General features: G+C 46.4%; 1 protein-coding gene across 1 annotated transcript in view; it reads right to left on the bottom strand.

Annotated features, from left to right (window-relative positions):
• The window catches only part of Sick (sickie), a 164,991-nt gene that overhangs the window by 61,609 nt on the left and 77,819 nt on the right, over positions 1-25,563 (bottom strand). The window contains exons 6-9 of the mRNA XM_076899505.1: positions 19,901-20,057; positions 18,174-19,779; positions 17,308-17,675; positions 5,334-5,607 (exon numbers count right to left, since the gene is read on the bottom strand). Coding sequence (XP_076755620.1) covers positions 5,334-5,607; positions 17,308-17,675; positions 18,174-19,779; positions 19,901-20,057 — 2,405 coding nt within the window. The remainder of the gene's footprint in view (positions 1-5,333; positions 5,608-17,307; positions 17,676-18,173; positions 19,780-19,900; positions 20,058-25,563) is intronic.

The following is a 25,563-nucleotide window of genomic DNA, read 5'->3' as shown; positions in this document are numbered from 1 at the left end:
GATAACCAGAGCATAACAACGCACCAGTAAAGCGCATTCGAGTACCAAAGTTTTCAAATCCAACTTCGCAAGAGACTTAAGAAAGATCAGTGAGACTCATTTAAAGATCGCTTATAATATATTTCAAGCAAAAAATAATAACGATTCTCTTCGATAACCAAAGCATAACAGCGCACCAGTAAAGCGCATTCGAGTACAAAAATTTTCAAATCCAACGTCGCAAGAGACTTAAGAAAGGTCACTGAGATTCTTATTTGAAGATCTCGAGCCACCCTTCAACATCCCCCTCAATTTCCATCGCGTGGCCGTTTGACTAGAGCGTGCAGAAGAATTCCTAGAGATCCGCGTCCGTTTCCCGTTTAACCTACCGAAACCTGGCTAAAATAACTCGCGTAATTAGTCGATGCAACGGTACGGAACAATGAAAGGCCAGCAGCCCCGAGGGCGGTTTGTAATCAGCGAGCACGCGCGTATTATCAGCGCAACGCGAAAACCAGGTCCAAAGCGGAAGGACCCACCCCGTTGGCGTCTGTGGTTCGACCATCCGCAATGACTGTTGCCCCACGACAGACACGCTCGAAGAGCGCAGGGGTGGCTGCCCGGAAAGAGAACGGTTATTATTTCACCGTGCAGATATCGATTCCATTCGACGACCTACCGTGACCCGTCTGCATAACTTACGCCCACGCGTGCATAAGCTAATCCTTCCTCCACTTCTTCTTCTTCTTCTTGGGCTACAGCTTTCTTTTCCCTCCTCGCAATCCGTTCGAAGATCCCTCGCATTCGTTACGCGGAAACGACGCGACCAGGGAGCCCTCGCCGAGGCGTTGTTTACGTCCCTCGAAAGATTTGACAAATCCTCCTGGCTGGGCGAACGGGAAATGACGTCGAGGCAAAAGAGGCGGGCAGAGAAGTCAGCCGGAAGGATGAAATATGGAAGAACGCCGCGTTGGGAGGACGTCTCGAATATCCAAGTCTCGATACTGCTCCTCCAAGCAATCTGCTTTTGGTGTGGTATATCGATTTGAACCGTTCGATGCACAGTGGTGGTGTAAAATTTCGCTGAAGTTCGTTCCTCTAATTTATCAGTCGCTCACTTTGGAGTTAAGCGAGCTTTCTTTCTTTTCGAGTTGCTTTAACGTTCTCCAAAATTGTTAAAAACGCTGCTACTATCGGCTCGTCCAATTTAGTTCGCAGCGCAGCGGTAGTGTAAAATTTCGCAGAAGCTCATTCCTCTAATTTATCAGTCGCTCACTTTGGAATTAAACGAGTTCTTCTTCTTCTTCTAATCGCTTGAACGTTCTCCAAAATTGTTAAAACGCTGCTGCCCTCGGCTAGTTCATTTAGTTCGCAATTTTATTAGCGATAAATCAAAGCTGGACCAGAGAGAAGTTTTTTTACCTCCTCTAATTACAACGATTATTAACATACTCGAGTCGGAGAAGTTTTCGAGCGCAGCAGTGGAATTTGAGAATTTACCAGAGTCGAGTTCAGCTGGATCGAGACCGGGAGAAACTTCGAGACAGAGCGAAACATGCTTTCCTCTCCAATTTCCTTGGCTCGTTGGCGAACCACCGAGCGTTTCCTCGTTTCGCTTCTTTTTTTCTTCCCTTCTCCCCAGCCAGCCTGGAAACATCGCGCTGCTTCCACGAAGAGTATCGTTTCCACCCGTCGAAACATTTTGACAAATCCTTCGAGCTTGCCGGCGAAGTAACAAAGAAGGAAACGGCAAACATCGAGAATATCGATGAGGAACGGGAAACGAGCGCCTGGAGAGAGATAAAAATTTCCGAGGAAAAAGGAAACGGATAAGCGTAAAGGAGGGACAGGTGGAGGAAGAAAGTTGGGAAAGTAGTAAGAAACGACGAGGACGAATCCAAGCGACGATGCCAGCCAGAGTTGGACGCCTGTTTTTCCCCTTCCTTCTTTTATTCGTTACGATAAGAGCGTCCCGTGGAAAGTTGCTACGAGATGTCCCACGGTTCCTCTAAACCCCTTAAGGAGCAATCACACTGAATCTATCATTTATCCACAGTCGTCGTCGAACGAATTTCATTTCGCAGAGATGGCGAGGTTTTCAAAGTTGCAGTTCGAGAAAAGAAGAAATCTAACTATGAAATTTCATCTCGAATTTCTTCGATTTTTAACCGTATTCCCAGTGGTTCGTTCGAAAGTGATTATTCTTCGAATATCTTAGTGAATTCTTTTCGCAGAAATGGCAACGTTTCCAAAGCTGCAGTTCGAGAAAAGAAGAGATCCATCAACTATGAAACTTCATTTCGAATTTCTTCGATTTTTAATCGTATTCTTAAACTATTGGAAACGCATCGAATATCCTGGTGATCGATGTCTGGACCACCATCCTGCACAATGTCCACGTAAAAACGTGATCATTCGAGGCTACGAGTTCGAGTGTTTCACGAGAATCGCGAATAAACTGGGAAGAGGACGCGTTCGCGAAACGTGGACGCGTTTGGTACGTCTATCAGCGGTCGATCGGCAATGGCCAACGATTTTAGTGTGCGACTGCAGCCAAATTCGCCAGGTGGGTGGTTCTGCAGGATGCACGCGTGCGAGACGTACGAACCCCCAGGCAGCATACGGCGTGGCGCGGAGAAAAAGGGAGGCCACCCTGAATGGGACTATTAGGGTAAAAGGGGGTCAAACGTGGAGCGCTTGCAACATCCAACGATGCAACCTATCAACGGCGTATATTAACAGGGGGATGAAACGGGAGAGAATAAACGCGCGAGACACAAGGAGCAAGTTAAATTGGAATGCGCGAAGGAAGCGGGGCGGCGGATGGGAATCGATTGACAAGCCAACGGTGCAAAAAAAAAAAAAAGGAAAAAGAGGAGAGAAAAAATACACGTTCGTAGCGGGGAGTGGAGAATAGCCGTCAGGGGAAAGTTTCGGTTTGAAAGGGCACAGATCACCTAGAAGATTGCCTCCGTGATCAAAGAGACTTTGATTCGCTCACTCTCTCTCTCTCTGATGCAATCGTGATGCTCAGGGTGCGAGTTTACCGATGGAAATATCGTGGGTGAATAAACGAGAAATTTCTGCTGTTTATCGTCTGATTACCACTTTCTTCTGTTACTCGCGACGCTGTGTTTTTCTGAATGAAATTCGTTCGTTTGGTTCCCTTAAACTTTGTATACCACACTCGCATCCCTTTCGTGATATCGATTTTCATAGCTGGTGCGTACGATTAGTTAAAAGATAGTTAATTCTGAGATGTATATATAATAATTTAACGCGACACTTCCATCGCAATTAATCAAAATTAACTACAACTTGAAGGAACACCCGAGAAATATGTTCGTAACCACCCTCTCGAAGATAGCAGCGATAAATTCACAATTTCGAGACTGGTCGATCGAAGAGTCCCGATGCGAGTCTCTGTTGCGTTACACGACTCGAGAGAGCAGAGGATCGACGGAATGTCGGCGACCCCTTTAACCGAATTTCCGCGGTAAACTCGATTTCCGGCGATTCGCGCGGCGAGCATTTAAAACGAGCCACCCTGTACGTGGCAGCTGCGCGACGTTAACAGCTGACGCACACGTACGAACGAGACGTACGCTTTTATAATTTCATTGTTTGCGATGCGATCACGCGCGTCCGCGTTTATGGGCCCTCGCGTCCTTCTCTGCGCGTTTTGGGGCGAGTTACGTGCGCGCATAGCCATTGAATAATTAGATATCCGAACGTAATGCGTCTTGAATAATTATCGCAACGTCGAGTGGCTCTTGTGCCGTCGACTGTTCGGATGCGATCGACTGTTTGGCAATTATACTGATTTAGTTCAAGAGAGCGTAATGGGCTCGCGAATCGGCCAATTTCACCCCGTCCACCTCTTTTCGCGTACACGCTCGCGCAAAAGTATCACCGTTTCTACTATTCGTCCCTGATAAATTGATATCGCACGACGTTATCGTTGTTAACCTGTTCGCTGTCTTAAACTAAAGATTGTGGCACTTGTTTAGCGACGAATAGCAATTCTAATTCCTTTAAGGATCGTGTAATCGTTTGTCTCGAATATACGTGTTGTTTGAAATTAATCGTAGGCTGGATCGACAGAGAAGCAAATATCGAGAGATATTTTTGAACGCGAGTATACGGCTGCGCGTATAAAGCCCGTGGAACTTGGATCGTTGCAGCTTATTACCATTTGTTTCGAGCGGATCGATCAACCGTGGCTTCGATTTAAGCTTAATTAAATTCCGGCGATGTTTATCGCGCAATTCGATGTCAACGGATTAATAAAGCTTAATTGATACGTCGACCGAGCTGGTACATCGCGTTTATCGCCGCGTGCTCAATCGACAACAGATTGACGGATTACTTTTGATCGTGCCACCGATTTAGGCTTCCGCGATCAACTGTCGTTTGGCGCGATCGACCAAATGAATTCTTAGAAGCCCCGTTATAGAGGGTGTCTTGTAGAAATCCATTAAATTCTGTTGGATTACGAGACAAAATTAGAAAATTAGACTAAAATATCGTTCAGCGAAGAGTTTACAGGAATGCGCTATTAAAACGTGTTTATTAAAAGTCTTTAAATATGTTTTCGATTTACTCGTTCGATTATTTGTGGTATAAAAGAATGAGAAAGTTCTCTGATTCTATTTTCTCCTTTGGAGTTAAAATCGTCTCTCGAAAAATTCAGATCAACGTCTATGATAACAGCTGTGCGCAACGATTCAGTTAAGTAGATTCAGCCAGCGAGACGTACCGCACAGACGACCGAGTCTAACAAATCCGGTCGGAAAAGCGTCGCGTAATCACCTTATATTTATCTAAATCGTCGTGCACTGTACTCTTTGCTTGTCTGCCAATCACGAGACACAATTCTAAACACTTTTTACCAATTGAAAAATAAGTAAAAAAAAAAAAAAATACAACAGACACTTGTTCCAATTTCTCAAACGTTTCGAGAACTAATTAGTAAGCTAGCTTCGAGAACTGAAAATGCTCTTTCCATTTCTAAAGATCAGTCAAATCGAGAGCGACATCTCTACGATCCAATTTAAGGTAGGACGGTTAATCAGAGGGTCGATTGGGGGATGAAAGAGAAGGGAGTAGAGAAATAAGTAAAAAAAAAAAGAAAAAAAAATACACACTTGTTCTAATTTCTCAAACGTTTCGAGAACTAACCGATAAGCTGGCTTCTTTCGAAACGAAACTGCTCTGTCCGTTTCTAAAGATCACTCGAATCAAGAGCAACATCACCATGATCCAGTTTAAGGCAGGACGGTTAATTAGAGGGTCGATTCAGTGTACGAGGGGAGAAGGGGGTTGGAAATATCGATTTAGGCAAGTTCGCTGACCTTGTGATGAGAGGAATGGCCCGTGTGATTGGCGGAGGTGTGATTTCCGGCAGGAATAGATGCCAGGTCCTCGATGGTTAGCTCCGCTAAGGCGTCGTTGCCGCCGCTGCAACCGCCTAGCAGCCCGCCAGCGATGACGCCGCCGCTTCCCGGGCCACCCCCGATGCAACCGCCATCCGACCTTACCACGTTCGCCGAGGGTCTCTTCTGCACCCTCCTCGAGGTCACCAGTTCCTTCACCCCCGACAACTCTCGCCTCGAACCGCCCACGTATCTAAAAAAAGCACACGCGACTCTCGTTAATGTTCGCCAACGGAGACAACCGGCTGCGAGGGATATTGAATTAAACATGGCCCCACGCCGTTTACCATTACGTCTCTCTACATCTCCTCCGCGCACTTTCTACTACTTCCACGTTTAGTCTAGGTACCACTCCATCGTTGTAATTACTCGCTGCCGTCGCGGTTCACCCTTCTCGCTTTCTATTTGGATTCGTAGGGGTGGACGGGTGAGCTCAGCTTCACGTCGCTCGGGAATATTAAATAATTTGCATTTTAGTACGAGATCGTAAAAACGAAAGCAGCGTTTTTGACTCCGTGGGACCAGTCTTCTACCAGTCTCGTTTCGTTCATTTTTGCGCGGAGGGATGCACAGGCGACGAGAAATAGCGAGCGAGAGACGGCAGTAGAGCTTTTCTATTTAGAGACAGTTGGATGTAAGCTAACGGCGCGGGATGTAAAAGCTGGATGATAGACAATGGTGGCGTTTTTTTTTTTTAAGACATCTCTGACGTTTTGAAAAGGCATCCGCCGCGGCTAGCTCGTCGCTGCGAATCGTGCCAAACGAGGGTGCATTCGAATCGTATAGAAATCGCTCTATTAGCGAGATTAGATCCACGAGTCAATCCACTCGGCGGACAGTGCCTGCGCGCCGCTCTTTGCCGACTGGCTTTCGTGTCTGTCGCCAATTAGAGTCCTGCAGGAGTTATCAAATTGCCGTTTCTTTCTTCTCGTCGACGGTGGGCTGGATAAACGCGGTGCTTTGTTCGTCGTTTTAAAAAAAAACCCGATCGACGAACCGTTCTACTTTGATTTTTTCCTCGCCACGCGAATCTGGGTTCGAGGAGTCTCAGGATAAATTTTTCTGCTTTAAATTAAATTGTTCAAACGCGATATTTTCGGGAGAGAATTTCTGTACTTGTAAAAATTTTTAATGGCTCGCAACGTCGCGGAGTAAGTTGCGTGCAAGGTAATTTCTTTACGATTCGTAAGAATTGGCTTCGCTTTTTAGAAAAGTAACTTTGAAAATCGATTAAGAACGAGAGGCTGATCGTCATGGCCTTGATTCATTCGTGTCCCAAAGAGTGGACGATGCACAATTTATCTAGAAACGTTCGAACATTTTTCTAACTCTGTGCATCAAACGTTCAAGCGCAATAATTCAACGAAAGCTAAAATAAGGATATATCAGCCGATACTTTCTTCATCCACTGTGCGACGTGTACACAAACCCCCCATTAAGCAAAGTATCCGTCAGAAACACGCGTGCTCTATCGATTTTCAAAGTCGTTCTTCTTAGAAACGAACACTCGTACAATGAAACGTTGCTCCACCATTTTGTTTCGCGTGTATCAAGCTACAAAGTCCGTCAAACATCCAGCAGGTAAAATTGCACGAATTAAATCGAGTGAACACTGCAGAAAAAAAAGAAAAAAAAAACCATTTAAATCATATCATTAACATCGTATCGACAATTGAACAACGATCGAGTAAAATAATCGACGTAAACGAAACGGAAAGAGTATAACGGAGATCGAAACGTTGGATTAGGCGAGCAGAACCAAGATCGATAGGGGTTATTAAGCTGACACGAGAGATCTGAAGAGTCTGCGCGTCTGAGACATTGGCTAATTAGCGGTCCAAGTAGTACGAGTCGACGCTCGCACCGTCGATCGTAAGCGGATGTCGTTCAGCTTCTGCGCCCGGACTCTACGCTCCTAACAAATTCGCTGACGCGAATCCCAGGAAGTCTTCGTGGCTCGCGCGATTAATAATTCACGAATCACGCGCGTAGGATTAGGATTACTGGTGCGCTTACGTGAGCACACAGCTCGGCGCAAGACTTTGCCGAGTAATACGATTAACGCTGGTTACGGTTCTAATAATGCTTTCCCTGCGTTTCTTTCCACCCTTCCACGGGTATCGCTCGACCCGCTGCGGTAATCGTTAATTACGCGTTGCTCGCCCACACTTTTCGACGCATTGTAAATATTTGATCATTGATACGCTCTGAAGATCTCTCTCTCTCTCTGGAGGGGATGGCAAAATATTTTGAAACCCCCGCTTTTCATGCTGTCTCTCGTGCATTTTTAATGCAGTTTCCTTTATGAAAAAGAATGCTTGTTAATTATAAATGACTGACACTATATGAACGAATTATATATATTTTTTTCATGCTGTCCTCTGTCTTAGATTAGAAGAACGTTATCTTTCGTGAATTTTTAATGCAGTTTCCTTTATGAGAAAGAATGTTTGTTAATTCTAAATGATTGACACACACATGAACGAATTATATTTTTTTCTTTGGCGTGTGTCGTTGAATTGCAACGTTATGCGTTTAAGGGTTGACTCAGTCGAAATGAAAATAGCGCGAGTAGTACTTTGTCGAGTATCAATGCATCGCGTCGAAGTGAATCTCAATACGAGAAGAGGGATCGCTAAAAGCGAAACGAAATTGCAGCCAGGAGAGATTTCAAATTAATTTGAAGCACGGTGAACGCGACAACACCGCCGTCGAAAAACTTTGGAATCGCATTAACGGTATGAAAATCGTGTTATCCTTTGGCCGCAGGAAAGCCAAGACGTGGAAAAGACGGGGAAAGTTGGAACTTTGTTTTCGTTTGTTTTAAAAAGATTTTCCCTTCTACTTCACTTTCTTCCTCGATAAACAAGACCGCGTCGTTACCATACAAATTTTTTCATTCTCTTTTTTCCAGCAATCATACACGGTTTCTTTTACGAACGTTCTCGTTTTTGGACACGACGAGCGATTTTATCGAGTATCGGAAATTTCGTTCTCTGTTGTTTGCAGATTAGGGGAAAATGTAGGTGACGCGGATACCTATTGTACTCGAGGAACTATCGAAAACTGTGACGTTTAGGGTCTACTGAATTTCAGAATCGACAGTAAATTGATAAAAAAAAGAATTACAAAATTAAATTTGTACTCTTAAATGTAATCGATAGAAATTCGGCTCGATTGTTTATCCTTTCATATCTCTCTTCTTAATACCTCTTAACATCTCTAATGTTTATCCTTTCTTTCAATCTCTATTTCTACCGTTTACCATTTAAAAAAAGAGAGAGAGGGAGAGAGAGTCTAACAATAAACATCCCCAAACATTTCCAAGTCCCTCGACAGTTTAAAATAATAAAAAAAGAACCTTGATCCGTCAATCTAACCATAAACCAGCCGCCACAGTGCCTGCTACGCCGTCAGAAACAAAAAATAGCACAGGGGGTAGCAATTCCACGGGGCACCAAATAATCATCCCCACGCATCGCGCCGCAGTATCCCATCGTCCAACTCCATCGCAACCATTCCCCACGACTTCGAACCGTCGCACAGAACGTCGTCCACCACTTTACGTAAGACAGCCGGCATAACGAATTCCACGGCACGACAGTCCCACGGTCCTCGTCGCCAGCAACCACCCCCCAACGAAGTAACACTCGCGCTCGGTGCATCAGCCAAGAAAAACTCGCTAACCTTGACATCGAGCGATCCTTGGTTCGCTACCAAACATCGCAACCGCGAACGTGACAACGGGAAAGGAAACAGCGATCAAACGCAGGGAGAATATACGCAACAGAAGGGAGATTACCCCGTAGGAACCTGCTCCTCTCGGTTAGCCGCGTCCTCCTCCTCCGTGGGACGTGTCACTCGACTCTTGCGTGTCTCTCAACGCGCGGCACTATTCGCGCGGCCACTGTGCACGACGATCGCAAACGAGAATAAAGCAGAAACGAGGGATGGACGGGGACGTGTGTGGCTCAGAGCAGCCGGCTCCTCCGTCCCCGGAGAACTATCGCTGGCCCACGACTTTCCACCGTTCGTCGACGTACGTACGTTCCGTTCGTCCCCGACGAGATGCCCCCACCGCTGATCGTGCGCTACGTACGCCATACGCGAGCCAGGGCTCTGCCGTGAAACCAACCCCCTCGCGAGAGGAACGGAGGAGGACAGACGGTGAGAGAGGAAGAGCACGGCGATCCGCACCCCTTCGCGTCCCTCCTTCTAGCCGTGCGCGCAAGAACCACCCATGGTGGCGCCTTAAACCGCCCTGCCGGGTTTAGCGACGTCGCCGGCAGATCGCACCAGCGAAACCGACGCCGTACGGATCGATCGACGTGACGTCACGCGGGGAGACCGCGACGCAAGCGTCCTGCCAATCCGGACGCGTATCGTCTCGCGGCGACACGTCCCTCGTCTTCGTCGAGATACCGTGTGCCGGACCTCGGGAAACTTGTCCCTTTATTTTTCCTTTTTTCCTTTCTTTTTTCCCCTCTTTCGTTCGCCAGGTCGTTCGCAGATAAAACCGAGGCCGCGCACGAACGAGTGCGCCTTTCTCGCACAGTCTTCCTCGAATCGGTACCATTCTTGCAGGAGCGGGTCGAGGAATTTTTGCGCCCGTATCCCTCGTTTCTATCGGAGAAAGTTGATTTTGGGGGGGTGATAGTGTATCCTATTTCTTTGGGGATCGAGATTCTCGATTGAAATTCGTCTATGGTGGATTTCTTTGATGCACGAGAGACAGTATTTGGAGGATTTTGTTTATTGATTAGGAGGGTTTGTAGAGTGAGGGAACAGAGGTGGTATTTTAGTTAATATCGTTGTCGCGAACGCGTGTATGGGTTTAATTCGAGTATATTGTCTCCTGGATATTGACGTGGTCCTTGTGCGATGCCTTTTTCAATTTTCCGTATCCTTTCGTCCATCTTGTTTCCTAGCGTTTACGTGCGAAACTTCTAGATGGAAAAATGGAAATTCCTCGTTTAGCTCTGTGCACGCAGAAGACGATTTGCGACTGTTCCGTGCATTGTGCACACTAAGGTTTCGAAAGCAATTACTGCACACGTTTGAAACGAGATTTCGACATCCACGATGCGTACGGTTTCACCTTAAATGAAACGGTAAAGAGGCTTCAACGCACCGCGTTGTTACCGAACGCGATGGAGAAAAACGGCGGACGCGTAATACGGCTGAGGTTAATTAACAAGATGAATCGAACTGCGCGATCAATACGCGAATTGAAAGCGCGATTATTTTCCCAACCGGACTCGACGGAGGAATGGCAGAATGGCTCGATGCCGCGCGGCAAATTCAATTTGCTAATTGATATTATTGCATTAAACTATTACAACTTATGCAATCAATTGCAACGCTTTAAATTCGAGAATGTACGTTGCAATTTCTTTCTCAGAGTTTACGCTCTATTCAGAGTAATACAAATACGAAATTAAAAAGGGAGAAAGAGAGAAGTTGATCTTGAATGAACATCCATTTCAATCGAAATTCTCTCTCGATTAATTAAACACCTTATCGACCAGAGAATGCTAACTTTACTCGACCAAAGCTAACTTCTATTTAATCCAAATGTAAGAAAATATTTGTTCGATATTACTGAAGAAATATTCCATCTTCGACTCGCGAGCAACAGTTTTAAATAATGACAGAGGATCCGCGAAGGGCTCTGCCAAGCGTAACATCCGTTAGAAGCATTTTCCAAGCAGAAACTCGAAGTAGATCAAGAACTGACGACGCCAGAGTGGAATAAGAAGATCGACGCGGCTCATCAGGCCGGAATCAGGCGAGACGCAAATTCTCTGGCCTTCTGTTTATCTCAGAGCCAACTGAACGGGACAATACGAAGCAGCCTCGTTGACAAAGAACAATGACACTTATCTTTCCACGTACGGCTACGTCGAACGCGAGACGTCTCCTCATCCCATACCGCGAATCGATTCCACCGCAGCGTTCGCTGCTCGCTTTGTCCACAATTGTTCGACACCGCTCTAAGGACAAGCGTATACCGCGTTCTGTCTCCTCGATTCCTCGAGAATCGCCTCGAGGACTCGGCTTTAATCGTATTTACGCGACACCTGCTGAATATCGTGAAACGCGCCAGGTTTTACCGTGTCTGTTACAAGTTCCACCCCTATTCAAACGCTGTCAACGTCGTTTCGTTCTGTAAAGTTGACGAAATCGAGACGATCCCTTTACAGAATATTAATCCAATCTCTCTTAACTCTTCGACTACTTGAAAATAATATGTCCTCGCAGATATTCGTCAACGAGCTCGTTTTCGAGATGCAATCATGATTGCTCTCTGTAAAATACGCAGAGTTTCGTAGCTGGTAGCTGTTTTTTTTGATCGAAAACAATATTCAGAGTGCACAGAGCAGGTAGTTTGGATAATTGGAACCGTTTAAAACCGATTGTCCGTCTCATATCCGGATTACCACGCGACAAGCGACAAAAGTGGGAACCACCCTCGTTAGAACGCCGCTAGGGGTGCGCGAGGGAAGAGGAAGAAAGAGCAGCGTTTCGCGATTCATAATTACGCGATACGTTGAAGGATTAACTTCTACCTGAGCGAGACGCAATTTTTCGTTCTAACTCGTCTAATAAAATTCGATTCCACGATGAGTTACGCGCAAGGAGTCGGTATATTCGAACTCTCGAATTAGTGCGGCTGGAATAATTGGGGATGAAATACTTTGGAACGACGCTGCTCCACGGATATTATTGTTAACGACGCAATTCCGCGTTGCATTACGCGGAACACTCGCTAAAAGGTTTCGCGACCAAATATACCTCGCAGCTATTTATGTACGCGATGTAGAAAACGCGTATCGATTTGGGAAGTGGCCGGCTGCGCGGATAAACCGTGAACTTGGCACGCCACGTAATGCAAAGTCGAGCCAAGTGAAAGCTGGTGTTCAAAGACACTGTTCAAAGTCGATCGCAAATATTTTCAATCTATTTTATATCATAAACAAACGATTCTTTCTCCTTTAATACTGAATCTCTCCACGTTTCCTCCTCGTTAAGAAATTTTCCACTTCCAAAACACGCGTACGAAAATTCCTCTCGCCATCTCTCGGATAATAAAACCCAACTGGTTCGCCTCGAAACGAGGAAGCAATTATTCAAAGGAACCACGAACACATCGAGATCAAGCAAATCGCTCAGAGAACCATGGAAAAACGAACGAAGAGAACGGAAAATCGTGGCTCGTGTGTCCCTCGCAATTCCACGTGACGCGAATTTCCCTCGAAATCGTTAGTCGGCCAGCAAAAGCCCTCGAAACATTATTCTTCGAGGAAGAAGGAGAACAAGCAGGCAAGCGCGACACAGAAGCTCCCGATGGAGCTGGATTAAACTCGCGAAGCTGAAACGAGCGAGCGAGAGGGTCGCGTGCTCCCTGGCGTGGCTCGAGGATCCGTAATCGTTTGAATACGCTCGTGGTCCTCGCGTTCTTTGTTGCTCGCCCTCTCTCGCCGTGGCCGCCTCCTCGACTTCGTTCTTGCTCGAAGGGCGCGCGCGGAGGGTTGCGCAGGGAGGACGCTGGTATATTGAATTCCCGAAAAGCGCGTCGGGTTTCAAGCGGGATGATACGCGGCTGTTGCTTATGCCAAACGAGTTAGCGCGGCTTGGAGAGGGTCCAGGGAATACGCCTGCGGCTGTTTCGCGTATATACACGCGAAAACAGCATTGTTCCTGCGGTCCGTCGGCGATTCCTCCGGATTAACACACCAGCACCCGTTGCGTATCGTGCAAATGATCGTGGAACGTTAAGGAGCCAGTGGGCGCACCTCGTTGCAATTTGTTCCGCGATGATCGCGGATCGTGAACAGGACTCTTGGATGATTTGATATTTTCACTAATGACTGCAGGATTTTCTTTCGTTCTTAGATACGTGGAGCTTATTTTTGGTTATTCTACGAAGAAGATTTTTGTAGAGAAAAATTGTATCAACGATCGTTCTTGTGTTATTCGTAATTATTAGGGTAGATTGTAAGTTCTTATCTTCCTTCGGTTTTTCTATTTTTATAGCGGGATATTATCGCCTCTAACTAGGTGATAATCCGTTGGCACGATGTCTAGAGTGAATGTTGGACATCGGGTACACTTTTCCAGCCAAATTCCTCTAACTCCCGCAGCGTCCATCCTGCCACGTGTGGTCGCGCCTTCCAATGAAAGTGGAGAACTCCTCTGGCGATGAAATTCGTTTATACACCATCTCGAGACATCCAAGCGTCTCAACGAGCGAGTATTCCACAATCTGAATTAAATTTTCCAGTCAATTCTTTCGATTCCATCAACTGGCTCCCGTTCAACCCTTACTCTCATCAATTTCTATGTCGTTTAGTGGTAAAACACCCCAAGGCGAGTTTCTCTTTCGCGTTTCCATCGCGTTCTTATTAATCGCCAAGTAGAAATGCTCGTCCACGATAATTCGAGCACCAGTGCGCGTCTCCGTTAAGGTAATTTGTACCTGAGATAACCGTCGTCCCCGTTGCAAAACGCGTGCATTCGTAAACGACAAATCGAACGTTGCAGCGTGGCGTGTGCCTTATCTCCATTATTGGAAAATGAAGCGAGAGAGAGGTTGGGAACGATAGTAGTTTTTCGTGCACGCACACTGCCGCCCTGTACAAGTCGTACAAGTGTCTGGATCGTGCCGAGGTTTCGAATATCGTCGCCGCGTCTGGCAAATTGGCCCCGTCGACGGGGTGGATTCTACACGTGCGAGGCTCGGACGCTTTAAATTCAACGCGTTCCTTTACGTAATCGGGATAACCCGCTCGAGGTCAGTTCAGGCGGCACGCTTCGCGAATTCCCTTCTCTTTCGCCTTTCTATTTTCACCCCCGCTGATCCAGTCTCGACGGGTAGAAATTTGGAACGCGACGCTCGAGCAGCGGCTACAGAAATCAATTTGGTGCTCCTTCAGAACGCGAGCGACGCGTTCGAATCGTAACGCGACTCGCTTCGTATTCTTGGAATTACCATCGCTGGCGCAATCACAATTTCCCCTAGATTCGTCCTATATCCCGCGTCTCCTTTCTATTTTCACCCCCGCTGATCCAGTCTTGACGGGTAGAAATTTGGAACGCGACGCTGGATGAGCGGCTGCAGAAATCGATTTCGAGCTCCTTCAGAACGCGAGAGACGCATTCGAGTCGTAACACGACTTGCTTCTTCGTATTCTTGGAATTACCGTCGCTGGCGCAATCAGAATTTCCCTTAGAATCGTCCTGTCCTACATTTCGACGCAAATTGTGGCCCAACTTTTTCTGCGCCAGGATGTAGGGCGTTCGCGAGAAATTATTGTCGTTTCAGCTGATACACTTCACATGGCCGACACGTACGACGGAAATCAAATGAGATTGAATAGCTGAACGAGTTGGCAACAACTGGCCCACGCTTCGACGGGACTTCGTTCGAGCGAGACGATGTCCAGAGCCAACGCGTTCGATCTAATCGACGACGATCACCACTGATCCATTTCTCGCGTTTACGTTGCCCTTGAGAGTCATCTCGTTTCTTCGAGATATGTCGTCTCGATAAATAAAATACACGAATATTTCGTAGATTATCGTAACTTTTTATCCTTCACGATCGACATCTTTTTCAATGATGTCCACTTCTCGTGTTTCGAATGTATCTTTTGTATTAGTATATGTATTACGTGCACAGTGGAGCTTGAAATATTTATAAAGTGTTAAATTGTGGTTTGGCGCAAGGAAATTAGTTTTTTGCCACGCGCGCCGCGATATTCGAGCTGGTAAATAGGGGTGCGATGTCGCGCGCGTGATGACACTCGAGCATAAGGGGTTGGGATACGTATAATTAGCTTTGGCAAATATTTGCAACCATTTTTCACGATACTGAAATACAATCAATCAGTGTAACGTGTGCCCAACTTTATTTTCAATCGCGTGGTATTAAATTTGTAAACTTATAGCTTGAAATGGGTGTCTGACGACGTACTACTCACACTACTTTCGACGGAACTGTCTGAACACGTACTCGTACAAAAAATGTGTTTCCTTCGTAACAATGAACATTGTCTCATCGACTGAATATACTTGGAACAACGTGCACTATTATCCTCTAAATAAATAATAAAAATTTCATACTAAAATTGGACGCACAGATAAATGTTTATTGACATTTTGAAGACGAACACGAATCAACTAGAGAAAGTCGACTAGAGTTAAGAAAGCGAGAGGATCGAACAGTGCGACGACTGAATGGAAGAGAAAAAATCAGAAACAGTCTTTCGAACCCGCTCGACGTAACCGAAGTAATCCACGTAACCAAAGATAACCGCTGGTGTGCGAGGCTGAGTAATTGGAAGCTCGTACGAAATTAGCCGCGCAAATTTCGTCTAATTAAAGGCCGTTCGGTGCATGCCGTATTAAGTCTGATTCAGAGACATCGCTGCAGCGCGACTTTGCCAAGTGATTCACGGCGGACTGACTTAACGCTAATTACAGCTGTGTCCCTTGAAATTAGATTAACGATTGCTTTTATAACGCGTCGCTTAACGGAAAACAAGGTTTGGAGCGGTCGAGAAACGCAGCCTCTGATTCAGCGACTCGAGTGCGACTTAACGCGTCGATCGTTATTGAAAATCCTAGCGATCGCGCGAGCGTTCGACGTATCGAGCGAAAGTCATTCTCGATGGATGGCGAGTAGTCTGAAAAGCGAGCAGCAGGCTGCGGATCCACGATTGGGATGTCCACGTGCGCTGACGAATCTGCCGTGACTCATTCGACGAGCCACCGAGTAACACGTGCACCAAGAGGCAACAAGAGATGGTCCCTCGTGGAAATAAATGGACTGGCGCGTGCATAATGAAGCGTGCTTTGTCTTCGCCACTTTTTACCGGATGCGAAGTGTTCTCCATGTAATTGAATTCATCCTCGACGTTTACTCTGTGCAATATTAAATCCGCTCGCTTCTCCGTTCCTCTCTGTATCTCGGATCGGTCGCGAGTGAGATTAATCGCGGGTGAGAAAAGCATTTTGCCAGAGACAATTGTTTGTAGGATTTGAGAAACTTTATAGAACGTATCGAGACTCTTCTATACGGATAAGCTGATGATTGAAAACGAGAAAATTGTAAACAGAGAGCTCTGGAGGCAATGGGAGCACGTAAATGAATTAATACCACGTGAACCACGGATGAGAGCGCGGAGTATTGATTAGCGAGTCGCGTATATACTTAAAGTTTATAAGCTTCTCAACTCGATGAATTCGGATAAACTTCGTCCAGATAGTTTTTAACAAGCACTTTTCGTATCGTGTTCGGAAATATGAATTTTCTCTTCTTTTCAGAGGAAAGATTTCCTGTAATCGTTATTATAAACGATATCACGTGCAGAAATACATCCGATATATCGATGTAATCATCGAAATAATCGGGTTAAAGCAACGTTAATCAATCCAGCAAGCTATTTAGCAATCTTTAAGCTCGCCAAGGGTATTAACATACAAGATACAAGAAAAATTAATGAACTCTTTTCACTAGCAACGAATATTTCTCTAAACGGTACACTCACCCCTTTTAGCTGTACATCAGAAAATGCTGACGAAAGTTCACGATCAGGACACTTTAAACACGATCGTTCGTCATTTCTAAATTAAAACCGCGCGCCTACAAACTTTATCGAGAGGAGAAGAGGTTCCTGACTCTTTATTCAAGAGGTTTCTGACTAACGTGGCGATTAAAAAAAATTCAACGCATCCCAAGAACAGAATCCAACCCCCAATATCCGCCTGGCGGTTACAGAACGCTGCTCTAAACGGAGGGTTAGCCGATTTCGTTCGAAGAACCCGCGTACCCGCCTCCTTCTAACTCGCCCTATCGACAGGTAACGCAACGTCCCCCAAAATACCTTACCTCTCGTGGTCCTGGTTGTAAGACGGATTGATTCTGCGCGCGTACAACGAAGCACCGCCCTCGGACATGTAACCGTCGCAGAGGTCGGAGAGGGTTCTGCTTCCAACGGTCATCCCGCCGCGGAGTACCTCGCCGTCGCTTAGATAACCGGAGGCGACGTCGATGTCCGCGTAATCGTGACCGACATGATGATGAGAGGAGGAATGAAGGATCGTGTACTGTCGCGCGGTCGTTCTGCTCGGCAGGGTCTGAAGGGCCCTCGCGCCGGGCGTGTAGCCGCGCAGCAAAGGCTGCATGGGCTTCACTGTCATCTCAGCCTCGTCGTCGCCCATAGAGCCACTGGGGCACGTTGAACTTTCCGAGAGAACCTGCGAAGTAAGCCAAATTAATGCCTCGCTCTCTATATTTAGTGTTACGCTAGCGCCACGGTAATTGTGGGATATTTGGTGCTCCATGAGGATTCTTCGGTGTTACTATTGTGTACGAATAAAGGGTTTTGTACACGCGCTTATGTATATATGTATGCGTGGAGCGTACTAGTGGAGGGAACGTTTGTAAAAGTGTGATTAGAGCGAGAGGTTTTTAAATTGCACCGTTAAAAATTGATCGATTAATATCGAATGGATCGAGAGGCGACTTTTAGGGTGGCTTTCATCGATATTATTCAGGTACCAGCAGAATTTCAGATTCTGGATCGTTTGTATCTCATCGCGTAAGAAGATGGTAGAAGAGAAGATCGCGTTGCACAGAATTTCGTTCGCTTAACATTTAAAGGGAACCAAAGATTATCCTGCGTATCTCGAATTCGTTTCGCAGGCTGAACGGGGGATCTGAGCGACGGCACTCGAAATGGCACCCGTACTAACCTTCTCCATCTGTTCGAAGGTCGTGTCGATCTTTCTATTCGGTATAGTTTTGATCTCGCTGCCGCTCTCGCTGCTCGGCCTGTAGATCACGCTGCTGTCGCTGGAATTGCTTTGCCCGGTGCTGTTCGAGTTGCTGTGCGAGCTCTCGGACATCAGATCGGAGATGCTCGGCATCGGCGAGACCATCGCGACAGTGTTCGGGTCCAGCTTGCGATGTAAAGCGTCTGCCTTCAATTTCGTGGGCGTCGGCACGCTAGGCATGCAGTTTTCCTTCGGCGGCTTCGAGGTGCCTTTCACCAAGGCCGTGGGCTTTGGAATGCTGGAACCGGGGCTACCGGAAGCGTTCAACGCGGAGCCTTGCAGCGGGCTTCCAAGCATTGGTGGCTGTTTGTTCGCCCCAAAATTCAACGGACTCGAAACGTGTCCGTGCGGTGGTGCGCTGTTCGCGTAGCTCGTTGGTGGCACAGGTGAGCCCTCCTGAATCGTGGCCATTTTAACGTCCACCGTTGCCTCCTGATTGTGACGAGGGGACATTGGCGGCGTTTGCATTCCGTTCGCGCGTTCGATCTCTTGCGCTTCGCTCGAACCTCTTGGCTTCACTGGCACACTCGTATTCTGCTGTCTCGAGGGGCTGTTCGCGTTCTCCAAGGCAGACGGGGCTTGATTGTGCCCCGACAGATTCTCAGTGACCTCGTTATGCCTTGCATGCTGCGTCGCGTGCTTCTGCTCGCATAAATTCGCTTGATTCATCGAAAGCGTGTGATCGATCGAGATGTTCTCCTCGTTGATCGCCATCTCTTCGCGATCTGGCTGCTTGATCATCCCGTTCGCGTTGTTCATCAACCCCTTCTGCGCCAGCACGTCCTTGTTCAGCCCGTTCGGTGGCACCTTCATATTCTGCAGGTGAATCTTCGTCGTGTCGGATATCTTGCCAGGTAGCTCCATTTTTGGTCGCGGTGGTGGCTGCTTCGACGACTCGTTCTTCAGGCTCCCGTAGTTCTTCGGGTCCTGCGCGGATATCTGTTTCGCGGGCACCAGCTGCGACTGGTTCGGCTTCTGCAGCTGGCCTGGCGGCTGTTGTTGCTTCAGTAAATCGTGCAGATTGGAAGACTTCTTATCCGCAGCCAGCTTCGTAGCCGCGGCGGCGATCTTGCTGCCCTGCTTGACATCCTCCAGCACAGGACTGTAGCCCACCGACTTCTCAGCCGCGCCTTTCGTACGAGCGATCTTGCTCTGCGCTTTGCTCTGCTCCTTCCTCACGGTCTTTGGGCTCGCCTGTTTCGCTGGCTTCGTCGACTGCAATTTCGACTTCAGCGCGCGACTTTTCGGCGACTCCAGCTGCAATTTGCTCTGATCGCACAGGGACGTCGAGCTGTCCGAGTGTTCCGATCTGGCGGAGGAGAACCCGGAGGAGCTCGAAGTGCGCTTCGACACGCCTGACGACGCTTTGCCGCGGTCCTGGTTCTTCTCTTTGTTGTTGAACAGCTTGAATTTGTCCAGCACCGAGTTCTTGTTCTGCTGCGCGGGGGCGTTGTTCGTCCCAGTGTACGGGGATGATTGACCTGTCCTCACGCCGCTGGGTTTGCCCACGGTGGACGTGCGAGGGCTGAAAACGTGCGAGATTCGCTGATTACTTTTATCTTCCACTAGAAATACCTGGCTAATACGCATCGATCGAGGAGAAAATCAGGAAGGAGTTCCATTATTGGATCCTCGAAGACATTTACCTTGGCGTGGTGGCCGTGGGCTGCCTGTTCGACGGATTCTGATTCCTCGGTTGGGGGATGAACGAGAGCCCTGTTTGAGAGGACTGTTGCTGACTGGGGCTCGTGCTTCTCGAGCTACTCGCGCTACCTATACCGCCGTTCCCATGTTTCAAGCCAACTGCAACAGAAAACCAACGATTCCCATTAATCACTCAACGATTATTTGATTGATATAATATAAAACTGTAATGGAACCACGCGAGACGACAGTGATCGCGTGAAATTCGTCCTCGACTGCTCGATGAATACCAGAGACGGAGAGAATGGAAGAATCGAGCTCGACGTAGCCATCGTGCAAATGAAGATGGCGTCAGCGATTCTCTATCCGCGCAGCAAGAAAGAGATTCGACGCTCGACGAAATATCCATCCTAACTCCACTCGTAACATTTAATTAAACGGCAGATGATAAACGCTTATTGTCCGCCCTCGTCTTTTTCTAACGCGGCTCCCCTCCCGCGCTGTCATTGGCCGCGACTCAATAAAACGACGATCGGTTGGCTCATTAGCCGAGCACAGTCGCAATACTGTGCCAGCCGAGCTCTGGGGGCCTCTCCTCGGCCTCTGTGCCTGCCAAGTATGCCCTGTTTGCAAACAAAATAAACAGCAGCAGCCTGGCTGCACCGCGTCCGCGTGACAGCGCGCATTTACCACGCGGGTAGATTAATCCGGAACCACTCGTTGCTCGATCTGTCACTCGCGCGACATTGTGGCTGGCGACGCGTAATTTACGTGTATCGCGGGACGAACCTGCGATCCGTCGAATTAATAGATAATCGGCTATCAACGAGGCGCGAGCGTTCACCACGTTCCACGGACAGATGGTTATAAATATTGCCAGACGCGGGAGAAGTTCTGCTGAAATACGGCGTCCATTTTGAGAACAGCAGCTCTAAAATCGCTTATTTTCAGTGAAATATTCGTAAAATTGATGGACAGATGATTATAAATATTTGCTAGACGCGGGAGAAGTTCTGCTGAAATACGGCGTCCATTTTGAGAACAGCAGTTCTAGAATCTCTTATTCTCAGTGAAATATTCGTAAAATGGATACGATGTTAGAATTTGTGCGACAAGAACTATTTTTCTTAATTGTTCCTCTCCATTCTTCGGTTAGACGGTTGATTATTTGGTACTCTTATTGTTAGTGGTAAATCGATAACGATTATGGCAATTATAGAAGGATGGACGGTAGATCTAAACTGGCGGAATGAAGATCTCCTGATAAATTTTAATCTAGACTGTGAAACAGCTGCGTCGTCCTGATCCACGCTACTGCCAGCTGCCAGTGGAAGTTGTGTAATTTATATTGTACGAGCCTCGTTCTATTGTTGCACGCTTGGTAATTAGTGGGAAGACTGAGCGATTTATTAATAAAAGCGTGGTTAAAATCGCTAGACAATTTCATATTCATTATAAATAAGTAACAGCTATAGTTGATAATAGTCATGACTTGACGATTAAGATTTTTCTTGCTAATTTTTCTTTACAAATTATGCTCGTTATCACGCTAATCGAGAAACTGAACGTTTAAGGTTTTAATTTGAAACGATGGCATTCGAATTATGAAGTATTGGGATATTAGTCGATGAACATCTATCGATTCGAATGTTCTTTAGAAATGAAAATGTATTAATTTCGATCGCTTGGCACGGACGTTTGAATGTTATTAATTCCATCTGGACAGTGGTATCGAATTAATTGCTATCGTTTACGTTCAAAGTGCTCGCCTCGTTGTGGCCAGAACTCAGTTACAAGACACATTTCAAACTTCTCGTACACGTAATCCATTTACGCCCCCCAAGATTCATTAGCCACGCACGATAATCTCACGCTCCATATTTCTTCGCGATAACCCGTGTTTTAACATCAGCACAGCGGAATCAATTAATCCCGCGAACTGCTCAAGTATTCGCGAAGAACGTGAAAGCTTGCAGATCGAATGCCTGTCGAATAGTTCGTACATTTCTACGTACCAACGAAACTTCAAGTGGTTCGAACAAATAAACTTCTATCGAGTCAAAACCAACATTGTCTCACCCCATTTCGTTTCTCGCGATTAAAATCAAAATGTAAAATCTCTACTTCAGACTTGAATCGATTCAAGCTCGTTTTCGTTACTTTTCACTGAAACAGCGATCTTTGTCGAGACTCGAGTCTCAAATAAACCAACCCCAAACAACCCTTCTACGAATCTTAATCTACGCGTACGTAGACTGTGGCGACCTCTCGACAGTCGTCATTAGAGGGACATCCGTTCAAATAACTTCTGACCTGTCCCTAACAGCTCAGCGTCTAAGGCAAGGCCTGATAGGTAGCCTTATCGATAAGTCCACTAGCAGGCCCAGAACGAAACACTCTTTCCTCTCTTTTCCTTCCTTCTCTCCTCTTTCATCCGCAGCAAAACTCGAAGCAACGCGCTTCACAGACTTAAATCAATCCAAGCTCATTTTCGTTACTTTTCTGAGACTCGAGTCTCAACTAAACCACCCCCAATGTAACCCACCTGCAAATCTTAATCCACGCGTACGTAGACTTTACAAGAAAAAAAAAAATCTCGATTCTCACACGCGCAAGTGTACGAACGAGAATACGTGAACGTACATGCGTGTCTCGAAGCCGTTCGATAGAGCGTGACTCTCTGGAAGAGAGAATCTCTCTGGAGAGAGAACGCGACACGGAATGCGCCCCGTAATATCTCAGGGCGTCGTAGTAATTTCCCGTAGCGGTGAATCGCGTTAAGAATCACCGCCGTAAATCAATCCCTCTGTCTACGCGAATTAAATTCGGCCAAGCGGGTCCCACGTTCGATCGCGCGATCGTTCTTCATTGCCACCGGCTCCGCTGACACTGATTCGCCGTAATCACGGAGCCCAATTCGTACGCTCGAGCAATCGGTCTCAATTGTCAAACTGCGCGACACGAATCTGGCCCAGATACGAGATAAACTGGTCTACTTGTTTCGAACGATGGAATCGTCCAGAGAGAGAGAGAGAGAGAGTCTTGCACGCTCCTTAATTAGTCGAACCCTTGGTCGATCGTCGAGCTCATAATCGGATATGTATAACACGCGTCCTGGTAACGGCCTGATTCTTTCGATCGCATTCTTTCGTTGCGTCGCGAGTGGAATCATAACGCGAGGGGATGAAGAGGATCGATTGAAACGGGATTCAAAATCGCTGACGATCGTCGAACCGATTTTTCAAATGCTTTTCAGCGGATAAATATTAATAAATATTTACAACAGCCTCGTACACGCAATAGTTACTTCGCCTTAAATTCTTTCGTTGCGTCGCGAGTGGAATCATAACGCTAGGGGATGAAGGGGATCGATTGAAACGGGATTCAAGATCGCTGACGATCGTCGAACCGATTTTTCATAATCCTTTCCAGCGAACAAATATTAATAAATATTTACAATAGCGCATTGAAATCTTTTCGAAGAACTACCTTAGATTCTCCTTCAATTAAAGTTTAACCTCGCACACGCAATAGTTGCTTCTCCGCCTTAAATTCTTTCGATCGCATTCTTTCGTAGCGCAAGTGGAATCATAACGCGAGGGGATGAAGAGGATCGATTGAAACGGGATTCAAGATCGCTGACGATCGTCGAATCGATTTTTCAAAATTATTCCAACGGATAAATATTAATAAATATTTACAATAGCGGATTGAAATCTTGTCGAAGAGCAATCTTCGATTCTCCTTTAATTTGCAACCTTTACACGAAGAGCAAAGTTCGCGGTTGGAAATAGTTACTCTTTGATGTTTAACCTCGCAAACACAATAGTTACTTCGCCACCTTAATTTTTTCAATCACATTCTTTCGTTGCGCGAGTGGAATCATAACGCGAGGGGATGAAAGGAGGATCGATTGAAACGAGATTCAAGATCGCTGACAATTGTCGAACCGATTCGATATGGAATCTCGAGGCTTTGTCCTTGCGTTCTTCGAATCTTCATCGAAATGAAACACACGATCGTTGAAGCATTCTTCGAGACAACGATCCATTGATTATCGTTTGCAAAAGTTTTCTGTATACACGTGTATATAGAGTAACGAGCAAGATGGAAACTAGCCGGAACAAGTTCGCCTCGTAAAAACCACGAGTCACGAAGTGTCGCGATAAATTCGATTCGCTTCTTTTATCAACGGATTCCACGGGGCGTCGTTGACGATGAACAGAGGGCAAGGAAGCGGGACGGAAGGAGGCGAAACGTGACCAAGCATCGAGCTATGATTCATCGTAAGTTGGATCACGAGCGATCGATCTCGCGAGATATTAAAACAACATCCGCGCGCTCTGAGCTGCCCAGCTGATGACCAGACGCGGGTCGAAGAGCCACCTGCGCCGCCATCGCGGTTCCTCTTCGACCCTGCGCTCTCTAACACGTCGGCTGTTCTTCGTCCCGCTTGATGTACTCGATTGTTATAAATAATATCTCCTCTTTCTTCCACTGACTACGTAAAAAGAGAGTGGTCTTTCTTCTCGCATAAACTTCATTTCAAAAAAGTTTCATTCAAAAGTGTTTTCTGCCTTTTGATTCAAATTACAATTCTCGTCGCGCGTTATGTACTCGATTGGTAGGTGGAAATCGAGATTGGAGATTGTACGAGTAACGATCACGCGCGATGAGAATTGTAATTCGAATGGAAACGCGGAAGACACACTTCTGGACTTTTGTTAGTGGCGTGAAGTTTATGCGAGAAGGAAGGTCGCTATTTTTAGGTAGTCAGTGGAAGAGAGATATTATTTCTAAGAATCGTTGCTGATTAGTTTCAACGAGGGGAAGAACGAGAGTTGGCTAGAATGTTTGGTAATTACGTTCGTGGAGCGCTAATTAAACAGTTTACCCTGCAACTAGGCAAACTACGAATGCGATTCCCTTGCCTGATGTTTGACGAGCACTCGATGATGGACTTGATCGATGAATGGACACGAGCATACTTCACGGAACAAGTCGTTACTTTGGTTACACACGTACGTGTGCTTTGATATATGCACGAGGCGATGGAATCGTGTGCTTTTCTCTTTTTCTTGTCGAACAGAAATAAGCAATTTATACTTACAATTTTTATCGCGAAACATTAAGTTTCTCGGTAGAGTGAAATGAAAATGATACGCGAAATGAATCATTTGGAAGAATTAATTATTTATAATTAATATAGAGATAGCACTGGTTTGTCGTTTGTAAAAAATTTCATCGACATTTCTGCGAAATTTTAATTAATTAACGGGCAGATTAAGCGACGTATTATTCCCCAAAAAGCGTGTCAACAAATTGGCGGAGCGAGCGTGAATCTTTCAGCGAGCGCTATTCGCTGAATAAACAGCAGGGACGTCTTTTTGTTCACGTCAAGATACCGAGAAATTAGTGCTCGTCCAATCGCAGCGCGATGAAAACATCCACCGTGAAATACGACACAGTGAATAGATAACCACATTTTACACTCGCTCGTTTAATCGTTAAGATACGAGAATAGACCCGTAAAAACAATCGCGGTTGTTATTTGCCCCCTCCTTAATAAGCGATGCGAGTGTAGTTAATAAAATTACTCGCTCTATTCTTCTTTGTCCCGACCTCGCTTTTAGCGCGCTTCGAAGCTAAGAAAATCGTATGCGCG

The sequence above is a fragment of the Xylocopa sonorina genome, chromosome 8 (assembly GCF_050948175.1).
Source record: "Xylocopa sonorina isolate GNS202 chromosome 8, iyXylSono1_principal, whole genome shotgun sequence".
Lineage (NCBI taxonomy): Eukaryota > Metazoa > Arthropoda > Insecta > Hymenoptera > Apidae > Xylocopa > Xylocopa sonorina.
The sequence above is the reverse complement of the archived record's forward strand: the minus strand, read 5'-3'. Positions and strand labels throughout refer to the sequence as shown.